The sequence below is a fragment of the Pantherophis guttatus genome, chromosome 1 (genome assembly GCF_059756535.1).
Source record: "Pantherophis guttatus breed Tessera chromosome 1, ASM5975653v1, whole genome shotgun sequence".
In the NCBI taxonomy this organism is placed as follows: Eukaryota; Metazoa; Chordata; class Lepidosauria; order Squamata; family Colubridae; genus Pantherophis; species Pantherophis guttatus.
In genome coordinates, this window is record NC_142063.1 from 334,542,922 (window position 1) to 334,559,650 (window position 16,729).

At 43.8% G+C, this 16,729-nt stretch overlaps 1 protein-coding gene across 4 annotated transcripts in view; it reads left to right on the forward strand.

Annotated features, from left to right (window-relative positions):
* The window catches only part of GALNT17 (polypeptide N-acetylgalactosaminyltransferase 17), a 361,062-nt gene that overhangs the window by 310,174 nt on the left and 34,159 nt on the right, over positions 1 to 16,729 (forward strand). For all 4 annotated transcript variants that reach the window (XM_034420811.3, XM_060693186.2, XM_087889549.1 and 1 more), the window contains one exon: positions 14,102 to 14,287. In XM_034420811.3, coding sequence (XP_034276702.1) covers positions 14,102 to 14,287 — 186 coding nt within the window. The remainder of the gene's footprint in view (positions 1 to 14,101; positions 14,288 to 16,729) is intronic.

The following is a 16,729-nucleotide window of genomic DNA, read 5'->3' on the forward strand; positions in this document are numbered from 1 at the left end:
TCTTTTTTTTTTACTCTCTATTCTGCATTCCCCCCTCCTCCTCTGTCCTTTCCATTTCTTAAACGGACTTCCATCTTCTCTCCTTCGTTCCCGTTTTTTTTATCTGCTGATACCGCTAGGCAGGAAAATTTGCTTTTCTAAAAGGTCTCAATAGATTATTTGAGAGAAGACTTTTCAAATTAGGCCAATGGTTGTAGGTCCTGGCGGTAGCTGACACCCAGGACAAAAGGTTTGGGGTGAATTTGGAGCTTGTGTTTCATGAGAAATAATTATCACCTTAAGGAGATGCAAAAGCCGTCTCTCTTTTCTGTGCTTATTCCTCCCGAGCTCTACATATTTCTTCAATTTAGGGTGCTATAAAATTAATTAACTAACTAATTAACAACAGTAACAAAAGCCTCCCAAGGTCTTAGTTCCTATTCTTAGGATTTTTCTAGGGGGGAAAATGTGTTTATGCAAAAGGGTGGTGGGTAGGAAATAGATCTCTTGGTTTGTTTTATTTTTTCAAGGACAGACCGTTTTGTAATATTCTTAGTGATAAAAAGGAGAGTAGAATGTAGATGTCAGCCTTGAACGTTGTGGTTAGAGTAACCTGTCTTAATGAATTAAATCTGTATCCAGCTTTATCCGGAGCACATTACCCACTAGGTAAATGGCCGTGGCTACAAAGATGGGAGTTGCAATTCACTGTTATTGTAGACAGGGTAGAATTTTTAATATTGGAAGATACATACACATTATCTTAAAGGGACGCAGTGGCTCAGTGGCTAAGATGCTGAGCTTGTCGATCGAAAGGTCGGCAGTTCAGCGGTTCAAATCCCTAGTGCCGCATAACGGTATGAGCTCCCGTTACTTGTCCCAGCTTCTGCCAACCTAGCAGTTCGAAAGCACGTAAAAAATGCAAGTAGAAAAATAGGGACCACCTTTGGTGGGAAGGTAACAGCATTCCGTGCGCCTTTGGCATTTAGTCATGCTGGCCAGATGACCATGGAGACATCTTCGGACAGCGCTGGCTCTTCGGCTTTGAAACGGTGATGAGCACCGCCCCCTAGAGTCAGGAACGACTAGCACATATGTGCAAAGGGAGCTTTTACCTTTACTTTATTATCTTCATTCTTAAAATCTTACTTTCTTGGAGGTCTGTATCTACACTTATTATATGGATTGGGATAGAAAATCTCAAATTTTTCTTTTTGACTATTTTCATTTTTTATTTTAAAACTGGCCTTTATTTCTGGTTTTCAGCAAAATCACTCCACAGCAAACAATGGGTTTGCTTAAGAACTGCAAATGCGCTTACCAACCATGGTGAATCACATAACATCTGCTACAAAAAAATAATAATAGTAAAATCTGGGTGATTTTATGATCACCTGTTTTATGACCATCACAATTTATGACCGAAATGGGCAAGCTCCATTACGGTCATATGTCAAGGAATACCTGTACATCATCACTTGTATAGGCCTGGTGTGAACAAGTCAACTTTATTTATTTATTTATTTAAAATTTTATTTTATTTTATTAAAAAGACAGTGCCATGTCAGGATAACAATGCAAATAAAGCAAAGCCAGAGAGAGACCAATGGTAAATCTTTTTTTTTATTATTGAAAAAGTTTTATTAGTGAAAAAAAAAAAAACAGTTTTCCCACAACCCTCCCACCCAACCCCCCTCCCCCTCCCCGACTTCCCAGAGCAGAACACAAGGTATTTCTATTAACTTTTAACAATAAACTAAATTGCTTAACCAACCATTAAACTAACACCCTCTAAAAAAAATAATTCTTAACCCCCCATAGATAAAATCCTACTTCTTAGGTAAATCTTAACATATATGCTTATTAAGGAATAACCCTTGAGTAGCAAGGGTGTGCACATGAAAGTGGTTGAGAGTAGTTATGAATAAGCACAGTCACCACACAGATACACTGAGTCGTGTTATAGTTTACACAGTCCAATAAACAAAGTCTTCATACCAGTCGTATTAATCATACACAGTGAACAGTTCTTCTAGAGTTGCAAACAGTAAGACAGTAAGTCAGATAGAGATATCAGAGAGCAAGAACAACAAAGAGAACAAGCCATGTTTCTAGCTCCCTCTTAAGGACATTGGCAATAGAGCTAACCAATCAGTACACAATATGATACAATACAGCAGTCTTTAAGCTATACAATACAATACAATATAATGCAAACATACATTGATGGTTTATATATTGCCAACCCAACAAGTTAGGTAATAGTCATATTCCTAACAATGCTAATAACTGTAATTGTGCTATGTTAACAGTAATTGCAACAATACAACAACAAAAAAGGAAATAAAAGAAAACTTCAACTAAGTTTCTACTTACATTAGCTTATTTACAAATTTTTCCATATTATATCCATAGTTTTATACATCTTTGTTGTACTGACATTCATAATCTTCCCTCTCATTTCTGCCTCTGGTCTCTATCCATTCATAAAATTTATTCCATGTCCTGTAATATTTTGAGTCTTCTTTATCTTTAATTTTTAATGTTAATCTGTTCATTTCAGCACAATCCCAAATTTTCCTAATTATGTCATCATCCGGTGGGGTGTTCATATTTTTCCAATATTTAGCATATATAATTCAGGGGTGAAATCCAGCAGGTTCTGACAGGTTCTGGAGAACCGGTAGCGGAAATTTTGAGTAGTTCGGAGAACCGGCAAATACCATCTCTGGCTGGTATCAGAGTGGGGTAGGAATGGAGATTTTGCAATATCCTTCCCCCAGGAGTGGGGAGGGAATGAAGAGTTTGCAGTATCCTTCCCCTGGAGTGGGGTGGGAATGGAGATTTTGCTGTATCCTTCCCCTGCCACGCCCACCAGGCCACCCCAATGATGCCCTTGTCCCGCTGTCTGGAGGCCGTGCGGATCTGGATGGGGAGGAACAGGCTCAGACTCAACCCCTCCAAGACTGAGTGGCTGTGGCTCCCGACGACCCGATATAGCCAGCTGACACCATCGCTGGCTATTGGGGATGAGATCTTACCCCCCTCAGAGAGGGCTCGCAACTTGGACGTCTTCCTGGACTCACGGCTGTCCTTGGAAGATCATATGACGGCCATGGCCAGGGGGGCCTTTTATCAGGTTCGCCTGATCTCCCAGTTGCATCCCTTTCTGAATCAGGACGCCCTGCGCACAGTCACTCACGCCCTCGTCACTTGCCGGCTGGACTATTGCAATGCTCTCTACATGGGGCTCCCCTTGAGGAGCACCCAGAGGCTCCAGCTGGTCCAGAATGCAGCCGCGCAAGTAATAATGGGGGCGACTCATCGCTCCCATGTAACACCCATCTTGCGCAAGCTGCACTGGCTCCCGGTGATCTTCCGGGTGCGCTTCAAGGTGTTGGTTACCACCTTTAAAGCGCTCCATGGCTTAGGACCTGGTTATCTACAGGACCGCATTCTGCCACCGATTGCCTCCCACTGACCAATACGCTCCCACCGAGAGGGCCTCCTCAGGGTGCCGTCAGCCAAACAGTGTAGGCTGGCGACCCCCAGGGGGAGAGCCTTCTCTATGGGGGTTCCAGCCCTATGAAATGAACTGCCCCCAGACATACGAAGGATCCCCGACCTCCGTGCCTTCCATCACGCTCTGAAGACCCTATTATTCCAGCAAGCTGGATTGACAGGATAAAGGTTTTTAAATTGGGTTTTGATAGGGGTTTTAAATGATCTTAGTTGGATGCTTTAAATTTGGCCGAATGATTGAATTATTTTAATAAGTTTTTAATTTTGTTGTACATTTGTTTTTACCATGGCTGTTCACTGACCTGAGTCCCTCGGGAGAAGGGCGGTATATAAATATAATAAACTAACTAACTAACTAACTAATTGATATAATTCTAGCTGCTGTGAACAAGTCAACTTTATTGAACATTCAATTCCTCCTCCCCCCCTCCTCCTCCTCGCCCTCTTTATAGCATCCTTGTTATCTGCCCAGTCACTTCTGCATTTGATTTCATACATATTTGAGGCCATGTAATTGTCAGAGTCAGTTTGGCTGTATTTGTTCCTGCTTGGTCCTTATCTTCCACCAACACACCTTGAGGCCGAGTCCTTCAGGATCCAAAAGGTGAGTTCTTTGTTCCTGCTTTGTAGTTAAAGGAACGACAGCAATTTATTTCTTGGGAAGGAGTGGAATCAAACACGGGCTCGGATGCAGTGTGCAATTCTGCAAATCTTCCCACCACCACCACCTCAAGACACACGGCTTTGAAATGCAACACCACACATCTTCGGCACCACACTTCTGTAACAAAATTAAGTTCAGAAGCTTTCCTGTCAGCCCCATCTTCCTTTCCCTGGAGCCTCTTCTAAGACAGGAAGTTGCAGAGCTCACGTACAGCTTGGCTCTGGATTGCAATTCAACGCCTTTAAAAAGTTAAAGAGGAGAGACAGCACTGTAAGAGTCCTGGGTCCATATGCCTGATAACAAGAAAGACAGAAAAAAGTGGGGGAGAGTGAGTGGAGAGAAATGAACATTACGAAGAGAAAATTGGCAGGGGAGATAAAATGGAGGGCTGAAATAGCCAGGATGTGTTTTTGTGTATGGACCAGGCTCCAAATTAATTATTTATTTTTATTTTATTTGTTTGTCAAACATGTACAAGGTAGCAAGTATAACTATGAACATAAGCATGAAAAAGAGGAAGTAAATACAGATAAATGGGGACAGTAAGACAGGGACGGTAGGCATGCTGGTGCGCTTATGCACGCCCCCTTTACGGACCTCTTAGGAATGGGGTGAGGTCCATGGTAGATAGTGTGCCTACCGGTAGATAGTGTGCCTACCATCCCTGTCTTATTGTCCCCATTTATCTGTATTTACTTCCTCTTTTTCATGCTTACGTTCATACTTATACTTGCTACCTTGTACATGTTGACGGTTGAAGCTGTGGGGGTTTGAGGATATAACAACTGAGTCCACTTGTGCAGGGGTCTGGAGATGCCTTAAGAACTAAGTTTCAGCAGTAGTTTGTCGTGCACCACTGAATCAAAGGCTTTGCAGAAGTCTATGTAAATTGTGTCTATTGCTTCACCCTGGTCAAGATGTGTGGTCCAAATGTTTCTGCAATGTAAGAGTTGCAGATTACAGGACATTATGATTTTTCCAAGCTAAATTCTTCATTGTTTCACACCTATAGACAAAAAATTCACACAGACCAAGGACAGATTACTGATAGTAATCAGCATCTACAATATACGTTGGGAACTATTAGGGAGGGGCTGCCTTCACCTTCTTTCTATCACACATAATATCTGGGCTGAGTTGTCTCTTACACCTCTGGAATGCAGCCCCTCCGTCCTGGGAATCCACCTCCTTACTATATTCCACAACCATATACAGGTAGACCTCGACCTACGACCACAATTGAGCCCAAAATTTCTGTTGCTAAGTGAGTCATTTGTTAAGCAAGTTTTGCTCCCTTTTACAAGTCTTCTTGCCACGGGTGTTCAATTAATCACTGTAGGTGTTAAGTTAGTAATTTAGGAATCTGGCTTCCCCATTGACTTTGTTTATCAGAAGGTTGCAAAAGATGATGACGGGACCCCGGGACATTGCAACTGTCATAAATATGTCAAGCATCTGAATTTTGATCATGTGACCACGGAAATGCTGCAACGGTTGTAAGTGTGATCGTTTTTCAGTGCCGTTGTAACTTTGAATGGTTACTAAATGAACTGTTGTGAGTTGAGGACCACCTATTCGTGCATATGGGTGTGTATATGGATCCTCTTCAGAATATTTTGCTCAAAGCCTCCTTCTTCCTGACCGCATCACAGAACACAGTTTATTTCCATGTTGTTACAAGCAAACCTTTCATAATAAATGTTGCAAATCACACTTACACAGACAAAAATAATAATGCTATTGTGTCTTGGGATATTCTAGGTGAGGAAAAAGATGATTTTCCCATTATGTCTGGTGGAGATTGGGGAGGCATGAGTCACGCATTGGTGACTCAGTTTGAAAAATCACACCAGTCCAATGGAAACTTCCCTGTTGATTCAGGCAATCCAGTTCAGATTTGCAAGTCAGGTCCAAGAATTCTGTTCAGAAAAATGCTTTTGCATGTACACAAGAGTCCATCAAAATGCTGACAGGGGTAGTAGTATGAGGGTAAAGGTTCATTTGCCAACAGTGGTGGGTTCCTCCCGGTTCCGCCGAGCCGGTAGCGGTGACGATATGTCACCGAACCAGTTCTCTTTGTTCGGGAGCTGGGCCCTCCTGCCCTGCCCACGTTATTCTTACCTTTTATTTGGCCCCGCCCCCCATCTATTCACTGCCTCCCGAGTCCCAGCTGATGGCTAGAAGGAAAAAAAACTGTTTAAACTCTTGCCACGGGGCTTCAAAGGGCCGCCCAACAGCTGATCAGTGTTAAAAGGCAGTGTGGTGGTAGACCGGTGCCTCCAAAAACAAATGAGTAGACCGGGCCACTCCAAAAAACAAATGGGTAGACCAGGATGCTTGAAAAACAAATGGGTAGACCGGTACAGCTCTGCAAGCAGTTAAAAGCCTGGTAGACCAGTACCTCTGCTAAATCCTAAAGAATTGTCACATGACTATCAAACCACGCCCACAAAATAAGCCACACCCACAGAACCGGTAGTAAAAAAATTTAGAACCCACCCATGTTCTCCAAGCTTGTGGGTTGGTTTCCAAATGTTTCGTTACCAGGCTAGGTAACATCTTCAGCGGAGTTTATGGGATGTCAGTGTCAGTGTTCTGTTTATAAGGGCTTCAGGTGTGGGACAGAGTTGACACACCCACGCCTAAGTATCACTGATACTGGCATCCCCTAAACTCCGCTGAAGATGTTACCTAGCCTGGTAATGAAACATTTAGAAACCAACCCACAAGTTCAGAGAATGAACCTTTACCCTCATCCTACACCTGAGCTACAGATATTCGCCACTATAGCAAAGGTATGTAGCATTTCAATTCAATCTGGAGTCATCTGATTCAATTTTAGTTTTCAACTCGGTTCAGAACTTAGATTTGAACCAGATTATTACATTGACGGAATCACTTTCTAAGAGAAGTTCTGAAATGAATATTGGCCCAGCTATAGCTTGTCACCTCTACTGGGCTAGTCATTAGCAAAGGGATCAAAGTTACTTGAAGGTGTGACATTCAGTGATTACTTCTGAAGGTCCGGAGATAAGCGTCTAGGATGCTAAAGTGTTTGAAATCAATCAAAGGAAGAATGGTGGAAAGAGCTGGCTATGTACTACGCTTGAGAAGACAAGATTAAGGGATGCTATGAGAGCTGTCTTAAAACATCTGAAGGGCTGTCAGCTGGGAGAAAGGGCAGATTTATTTTCCATTGTTCATTTGTTCAGAATTAAAGGATGGACACCACAGGGGAACAGATTTGGGGTAACATCAAGCAAAGTTCTTTAATGACCGCAGCTGTTCAACAGTGGGGCAGATGTTGTCTAAAGATAATGCATTCTCTTCTGGAGGAGAGATAATAGAGCCACACAGTGCCTGGTTTGATTTCCAAAAGGTTATTTTGGAGCATTCACCCTGTGATGGAATGTGTGGTTGAAGAAGGAGATAGGGCAGTGGTCCCCAAACTTTGTGGCTCCCGGCTATGGGAGAGTGGAGAACCAGGTCCTGCAAGTGGGAAAGCTGGCATGTACTTGGAAGCAGCTCAACTTGGGTGAGCAATGAGACTGCATGCATGTGCGTGCACATGCAGCTGGACGGCAAGTCGAGCTCGGCATGCATGTGTGCGCTGACCTGCCACTTGTGCAAGTTGAGCTGAGCATGTGCACACGAGGTGTACACACCTGTGCATGGTGGCCCGCCTCTTGCATGGCCCAGTTCTGAATAGGCCGTGGCCCGGCAGTGGGCCACAGCCCAGGGGTTGAGGACCTCTGAGATAGGGGAAATTTCAGCAATGGCATCGCACATTCCCAGAGAGGGGCCCCATTCAAGAGACTGCATAGTCCTGAACTGGATGGAGAAGAGAGGAAAAAGTTCAGGGTAGTCACACCCTGGAATCTCCCAGGATAAATCTATTAGGTGAATGTCAAGCATGGGAAAATCAGAAGTCCAGGAAGTTCAAATGAATATAAAGGTTTTTGCAAGCTTATGCTCTTTACAAAAATCTGAACTACTAACAGTCAAGGGAAATGAGTGGGAGATAAGAATCAGAGGAATTCAAGATGCCTGGACTTAGATCTCTTGTGGGTGCAAAGGGACTTGAGACTGATGATGATGCATTTGACCCCGCCCTCAGGCTCACCTGGTCATGTCCTAGAGTGAGAATGTTATAGCTGTAATCTGGTAAGATTTTGCCTACTAGCAAGATTTTGTCTATAAGCAAATTCTTTGAAACTAGACTCAATTGGTTGTCCGAAAGGTGCGTTGTCAAGAGGCAACTGGACTTTCTGGTTTTTCTTTGAAGACGTTTTGCTTCTCATCCAAGGAGCTTCTTCAGAGTTGATATTTCTTGGATGAGAAGCGAAACATCTTCAAAGAAAAAACAGAAAGTCCAGTTGCCTCTTGAAAAAGCACCTTTCGGACAACCATGACTGGATGACTGAGAATCTCCATAGATATTGGACTCAATTAGATTTCACTGGTGGCTTGGGTTTGATGCACCTGTTGGCAACACCTTAAAGCTGTCATGCCCTTTTCTATGTGTTCATGAATCTGAAGTGTTGAACAGCCCTAGTATTTAAGCGGAGGTACATCTCACTTTGTAGGTCCCTCATTGAACAGGAGGTCTGACAGAGTCTCAGGAATGCCATACTAGCTTTTGTGCATCCTGATCATGTATTAGTGAGAATGATTTCTTCTCTTTTTTTGTCCCCTCTGGGTAAGTCATTTAAACTAGGTATTTGGTGTTGCAATGAAAACCTGGCACTTTACATATTTGCATAAGAGGTCTCAGTGCAAGTAGAAAAAGGAATCAGTTTTGGTGATGAATGAAGTATAACAGAGCTCAGATTCTTCAGCTGTATCCTCCTTTAATGTTATTCCTTGGCTCAATGGTTTCCTTCCTCCATCTTTCAATTCTGTTTTGCTCTTACGTACCATCAAGAGTCTTGCCATAAAGTACGTCCATTCAAAGGGTGTCAAGGATCATTTTCGTGCTTAGTTCTCTAGGCATCTGCTGTTACTTCTCTCCTGATCTTAGGTGGGGCAATTCCCATGAGAGTCTATAAGTTCTCAGTTGGTGTAGGTTAGAGCAGAGTTTCCCAACCTTTCTGGGTTGGTGGCTTGGAGGGGAGAGAGTGACAGGCACCTTTATGTCCATTTGCACCTGTGCAAATGGGTCTGTGAGTGTGTGGGCAATGCAAACAAGGCCATGCACACCTGTGTGATGCTTGTGGTGATGCTAGCACCCACGTGATGCTTGCACCGATGCTAGCACCCGTGCAATGCTCATGGTGACACTAGTTCCCACATGATGCTAGTCCAGTGTGCCTCTGAGTAAGTCACTTAAACTAGATATTTGGTGTTACAATGAAAATGTGGCACTTTACATACTTGCATAAGAGGCCTCCGTGCAAGTAGAAAAGGGAATCACTTTTGGTGATAAATGGGAAATTGAACTGTTGTGGATCACAGGACACATTACAGCCAAAAGGAAGCTGGATGCCGCGTCCAGGCTGCCAAAAATTCTCTCTGGACCAAGGAGAGATCCTGAGATCGTCCAAATGTACATAAGACAGCTGGGTTTTTTGGGTGAGCAGACAGCAGAAACTGATGTTTTTGAACTCGCTTATATTCAGCCAGGAGCTGTGAGATTTCATCATGCTCAGAGCTGTTAACATAGCCTTGTTTTTGGACTCAATATTCAATCATACCTCATCTTTTCAATCCCTTTGTGTTTTATTTATATTTATTGTATGTTAAATATTGAGAAACATTCATAATCATAAATTTGACATTAGCTGGTTGAGTTCTTCAATCCATTTAGAAAGAAAGTAACTTAAATGTGCTAGTGGGGATTTTATTTAAAAAAAATGTTCAGCAAGAAGGTGACAATAGTGTTGATTTTGGAAAGTTTTAAACAGACTAAAGGTTAGTTGGATTTGAATTAAAGAAGAACTTTGATGTTAATTAAGAGAATGCTTTCTTGTGGAAAAATTTGTTTTGTTCACATTTAAGCAGAAAAGATAACTTTGAACATTCAATACTCGAGGGTACTAGATGGCATCCCTAAAAGAATTGTTTGATATTTGGGTATAAGAGGTTTTCAAGTTATTTAACTGTATAATAGAACTAAAATGTGCTACTGAAAAGGAAGAAGCTTCATTGAATAAAACTGAAGTGATTTTAAGGATTTAAGAATTATAACCCATAAGAAAGAGATGGGAATAATGGATCTACAAATGTAATTTGCTGATGATTTTAAAGCACAGAAAGGATTTGCTGGAGTTAATATATTGGAACTACAGAAAGATGATAAGAATTTTGAAAGAAGAGATAAAGAAACTAGGAGAAACAGATGTTAGAACTTCTTTTGTGGGAAAAGAAGAAAAATACAACACTGATTTATTTGATCATGGTTAAAATAATGGACTGTTATTTCTGGTGATGTCTTTTTTTTTTTAACAAATTGAATGAGGATTTTTATTTATGGTAATGTTTACTTGGGGGTATTGGATATAATTTGTAATACTTAGGTTTTTTTTTTTTCCAGATAAATAATGGGTTGCTATTTCTGATGATATTTAATGATTTCTTTTGATTGGGACTGGATGATGAATTGGGCTTTGATTATTTAAAGAGAAGGGTTAGGGGCAATTTATTTAAATGGAAGTGGAGATATAAATACTTAAGGTGTTATTTTTGATCACCTTTACTTGCCTTTTACTGATAAGTAAGAAAACATGAAGATTTAGAGATGGGCTTATAGAAAATTGGCTGAGCTATGGAATGCAGGAATGTTTGATTGCATTTTAAAAGATGTGATAATTTGTGATGTGTATAATACTTGCTGGGGATGAGGGGGAAATTTACTTTTTCTTTTCTCTTTTTAGATTTTTTAAAATTTTACCATTATTATTTTTATAAATAGCTCAAATACTCAAATACCTAATACTCCTTCCTCCTCCTATTTCCCCCACAATGACAACCCTGTGAAGTGAACTTGGGGGGGGGGGAGGAGAGAGAGAGAGAGAGAGATTGGCCAAAACCAAGTCACCTTCTTGGCTTTGTCGTTGGCCAAAAATAAGCCATTGTCAGTACATGTTTCTGGCAGTAACTGACATAGTAGAAGATGGGCTGGGCTCTGAATCTCTCCATATTCACACCAGGGGCCGTATTCACTTACCTTCGCTACCGGTTCGCCAATGTGAGCGCACACATGCTCACTTTGCGAGCACGCTCTACCTCTGCGCATGCACAGGATCTTCCACGTATGCGCAGAGCGTCAAAAATGGGACATGATTACATCCGGGTGAGTGGGCGGAGCTTCCCGCCACCACCACTACTGGTTCACCCGAACCGGTTAGAACCAGCTGAATACCACCACTGATTCACATGGCATATTGTTATCTGCTAACAGCCTCCAATTGAGCATATTAGTCTTATACTTAGGCACTCTGCCAATTCAGGGAGGGTAGTATAACGGAGCTCAGATCCTTCAGCCCTATCCTCCTTTAATGTTATTCCTTGGCTCAATGGTTTCCTTCCTCCATCTTTCAATTCTGTTTTGCTCTTACGTACCATCAAGAGTCTTGCCATAAAGTACGTCCATTCAAAGGGTGTCAAGGATCATTTTCTTGCTTAGTTCTCTAGGCATCTGCTGTTACTTCTCTCCTGATCTTAGGTGGGGCAATTCCCATGAGAGGCTATAAATTCTCAGTTGATGTAGGTTAGAGCAGAGTTCCCCAACCTTTCTGGGTTGGCGGCTTGGAGGGGAGAGAGGGGTAGGCACCTTTATGCGTGCCTGCACCTGTGCAAATGGGCCCATGAGTGTGCGGGCAATGCAAACAAGGCCATGCACACCTGTATGATGCTGGTGCTGATGCTAGCACCCACGTGATGCTTGCACCGATGCTAGCACCCGTGCAATGCTCATGGTGACACTAGTGCCCGCACGACACTAGTCCAGTGTGCTTGCACACATGCGCGCTGGCCAGCCACTCACCCATCCCAGTTGCCAACAGGCCATGGCTCGGTAGTGGGCCATGGCTCACAGATTGGGGACCCCTGTGTTAGAGGCATCCTTTCACTAAATATACTGCTTCATTGATGGCAACGTCAACTTGTTTTGCGTGTGCAGATGCATCCACTCTGGAGCAGTATTGAAGGTAAAGCCAAAAGACACCCCCGTCCCTAAAATTGCAATCTCTATAGAGAATTATTATTTGCATACCAACAGCATGCTCTTCTACAGAGACACTTAGGGCCAAAGCTGATGTGTGCCTCATGGATGGCTGAGCTCCCTATGTGTAATTGATCATTTTCCTGATGATATTATTTCTCAAGATGACTTTAGACTTGGTGTTGAGGCAATGCGTTTTAAAAGAGAGTATCTCATCCAGTGTCACACCGTGATATTTTGGTATTCAACAGTGCTGTAATTGGTCCCCTTGCCACATATCATCCAACCCTTCCCTTGAATCTCAATTTTGAAGGTGGAAAGCACAGACTTGGGTCTTCTGCGGTTTGGGCTTCAAGTGGTTGACAGTATAATATCATCCTAATTCCTCAAGTGCTACCAGATTTTCCCAGCTATCTCATCAAAAGCTGATTCTGGTGCAGCCACTGCTGTGTTGTCTATATAGATGAATAGACGTGTATTGTCTGGTTGATCATTTTTATATATTTTATATGATGTTGGAGAAAACGCGCTACCTTTTGACACCCTGTTCCTCTGCCTTCTGGTTTCTAGTCCAGTGCCTTAACACATCTGATGTTTTTCCCCCCTTCTGCACTTAAAATTTTAAATAATTTTAATGTATTTCTCTACTACATTGTTGCATTGGTTTTACTTGTTCAATATAGTCCTTAATAAAATTATTGGGGGCGGGGGAAACAATGCAAGTACAAAAGAATAGAGCATAGGCAGGAAATCATCATACATATTTCTCCTTTTTGGGCCACTATGGCTTGCTGGATACACCTCATTTACACTGAGTAATGCAAATCTTCCAGATGTCCTAGGGCAGGGGTGTCAAACTCGATTTCACTGAGGGCTGCATCAGGGTTGCATGTGACCGCAGGAGGGGGGGTGGCAGCTGCGATGGTCTTCTGCAGCCCTCTGCCAGCAAAAATGGAGGTCGGCGGGACCATGTGCAGCCCCCTCTTGGCCCTGTTTCTGGCCGTGAGGCCTCCTGCAGCCCTCTGCCAGCGAAAATGGGGCCCGGGATACCGCACGCAGCCTCCCAAACTCCATTTTCACTGGCAGAGGCACCACAGGCTGGTCCTTTGCTGTTTCCAGGGCAGCCCCGTGGGCCAGATTTAAGCACCCCATGGGCAGGATCCGGCCCGCGGGCCTTGAGTTTGACACCCTGTCCTAGGGCAATGAAATGGATCTGAAAGATACCACTTAGGAGGATACTGAGGGAGGTTAGGATCAGGGATGGGCTTGAAACATTTTAGCAAGGGGTTCTCTGCCCAGTTGCTGGGTGGGCGTGGCCATGGTGAGTGTGGCCTAGTTAGCCTCCTGCACCATGGCGGGGGGCATGGTTTTGCCCTCCCCAGGCTCCGGAGGCTTTGCTCAAGCCTCCAGGAGGGCGAAAATGGCCTACCCAGACTCCAGAGGCCTTCTGGAGGCCGGACTCATTTCTGGCCTTCCCAAAATTCTGGTAGGCCCATTTTTCACCCTCCCAGAGCCTCCACGCATGCCCTGCACTTACCTACATTCAAAACGGGCTGTGTGGGGACTCCGGAGAGGGGCAGGGTGGGGTGGGTGGGGCCAGCTAAGAGTGGGATTTGGAGGTTCTCTGAACTGCACAGAATCTTAGCTAGCAGTTCTCCCTAACCCCTGCAACCCCCCAGCAGCCCACCCCTGGTTATGATGTTTGCGAATATGGGGTTGTTTCCAGTTACTGACTTTCTGTTGTTGACTTTTCTCCTTTGTCTCAATCTTTCCAGGTGTGGCTGTGTGGTGGCAGCATGGAGGTTCTCCCTTGCTCTCGAGTGGCCCACATTGAGCGCAAGAAGAAGCCGTACAACAATAACATTGGCTTCTACACCAAGAGGAACGCACTGCGGGTGGCCGAGGTGTGGATGGATGATTACAAGTCCCATGTATACATCGCATGGAACCTGCCGTTGGAGGTGAGTCAACATACTTACTGTAGATCTCCATCATCTGCCTTTTCTCCTAATGTCCTTTCAGTGAATCTGTGAGGGACTATGCCTATAGCAGAGAATCTTTCAGCCTTCTGTAGGCATCCTATTTGTACAAACACACACACTACATAAACCACATGGTAGCTCTGTCATACAAAGAGGCTATAGAAATCTAATTCCCCCTCTTTTGAATTACTCCTGCTCCAGCTCTTCTTTTTTTCCCTTTTATGAGAGGGAGGAGACCTTGACCTTCTCTTCAGACATTGCTGGAACAAGTGATTTCATCACAAAATGCCAATCTGCCTGCTTTCAACTTGTCAAATGGAGTAAAGAAAGGGTGATCTTTGCTCCAGACAGGAAAAAAAATGTCCTGACCCAATATTTAGCACATATACACCAGAAACCACACTGATTTTTTTCTTTTTCTTTCTCTTCTTTGTTTACATTCTTAATAGAAAGGGAAAAGAGGAAAAGATGAGGTGGTACAGAGATGGAAGTTTCCAAACTGGGTTATTATGGGGCTAAAGTATCTTTAGGTAAAGGTTCCCCTTGCACATTTATTTATTTATTTACTTTATTTCGAATTTATATACCGCACCTTCTCCCGAGGGACTCAGGGTGGTGTACAGCCAGATTAAAATATACAATACAAACATTAAAAACAATTAAAAGGATATATATTAATTTGGCCCCAATTTAAGATAACAAACCAATTAAAAATATTTAAAAATATGTTAAAAAATATGTTAAGCCAGCCCGACTTGCTGAAAAAAGAAAGTTTTAAGGGCACGGCGGAAGGTACCGAGGTCTTGGATTCTCCTTATCTCTGGGGGCAGCTGATTCCAGAGCGTAGGTGCCCCCACAGAGAAGGCCCTACCCCTGGGGGTCACCAGCCTACATCGTTTGGCTAATGGCACCCCGAGGAGGCCCTCTCTGTGGAAGCGCACAGGTTGCTCCCACAGCAACCTGTGCGCATACGTGCTAGTCGTTCTCGACTCTAGGGGGCGGTGCTCATCTCCGTTTCAAAGCCGAAGAGCCAGCGCTCTCCGAAGACATCTCCATGGTCATGTGGCTGGCATGACTAAACGCCAAAGGCACATGGAACGCTGTTACCTTCCCACCAAAGGTGGTCCCTATTTTTCTACTTGCATTTTTTACGTGCTTTCGAACTGCTAGGTTGGCAGAAACTGGGACAAGTAACGGGAGCTCACTCCGTTACACGGCACTAGGGATTCGAACCACTGAACTGCCAACCTTTCGATTGACAAGCTCAGCGTCTTAGCCACTGAGCCACCACATCCCTAAAAAAAAGTCCTAAAAAAAGTAACTTTGGAAGCTCCCAAATAATATCATAACATTTCCAGTGACTTCATATGGACCGAATTCTAGGAACTGTGATGGGATGGAAAATAGACCTCAGCTTAATTTCAGATTTTGCTTTTTCACTTGAAAGTACATCATTTCCACATGAACATTTTACAGGCACCAGTAGGAGATGACCAGGGGGAGCCTGAAGGCAGGGTCAAATGCATCATCTGTTTGGAGTCTACATCCCCAAAAGAGACCTAAGTCCTGCCCCCTTGAAGTCTATTGTCTGTCATCTGGTGCCAATTCACCTTGATGTTAGTAGATCAGGTTCTTGTGTACAGGTTACATGGAATAAACTTGCTGTGCTTTTTTATCTCAAGCTTGGCTCCTGGTTTCTTGCACCTGACAGAACCCACCTGAGTGCCAGTTTGCTCCCAGTTTAATTGGAAAGCTCCATTTTTGACAGAGATGAGCAATGTGACCCAGTGGTGAAATCCAATTTTTTTTACTACCGGTTCTGTGGGTGTGGCTTGCTGGGCATGATGTGGCTTGGAGGGCGTGGCTTGGTGGGCATGGCAGGGGAAGGATACTGCAAAATCTCCATTCCCTCCCCACTCCTGGGGGAAGGACATTGCAAAATCTCCATTTCCACCCCACTCTGAGGCCAGCCAGAGGTGGTATTTGCTGGTTCTCTGAACTACTCAAATTTTCCGCTGCCGGTTCTGCAGAACCGGTCAGAACCTGCTGGATTTCACCCCTGATGTGACCCCACTGTCCAAGAGTGACCATTTATATAGATCATTCATATAGATAAGTGTGCAATTCATATAGATCAGGGGTATCAAACTCAATTTCATTGAGGGCTGCATCAGGGTTGTGTTTGACTTTTGGAGGCCGGGGTGGATGTGGCCAGGGTAGGCATGGCCAGCATGATATCACTCATGTTGGGGTGCCTGTGGTGGCCCAAGCGCTCTGCCAGTGAAAATGGGCTCCTAGGCCCTGTTTTCAGCTGCAACGGCCTCCTGCAGGCCTCTGCCAGAGAAAATGGAGCTTGGGGGTGGCTGGGTGCGGCCCCCCTGAGTTTCAATTTTGCTGGCAGAAGGCAGTAGGAGGCTGTCC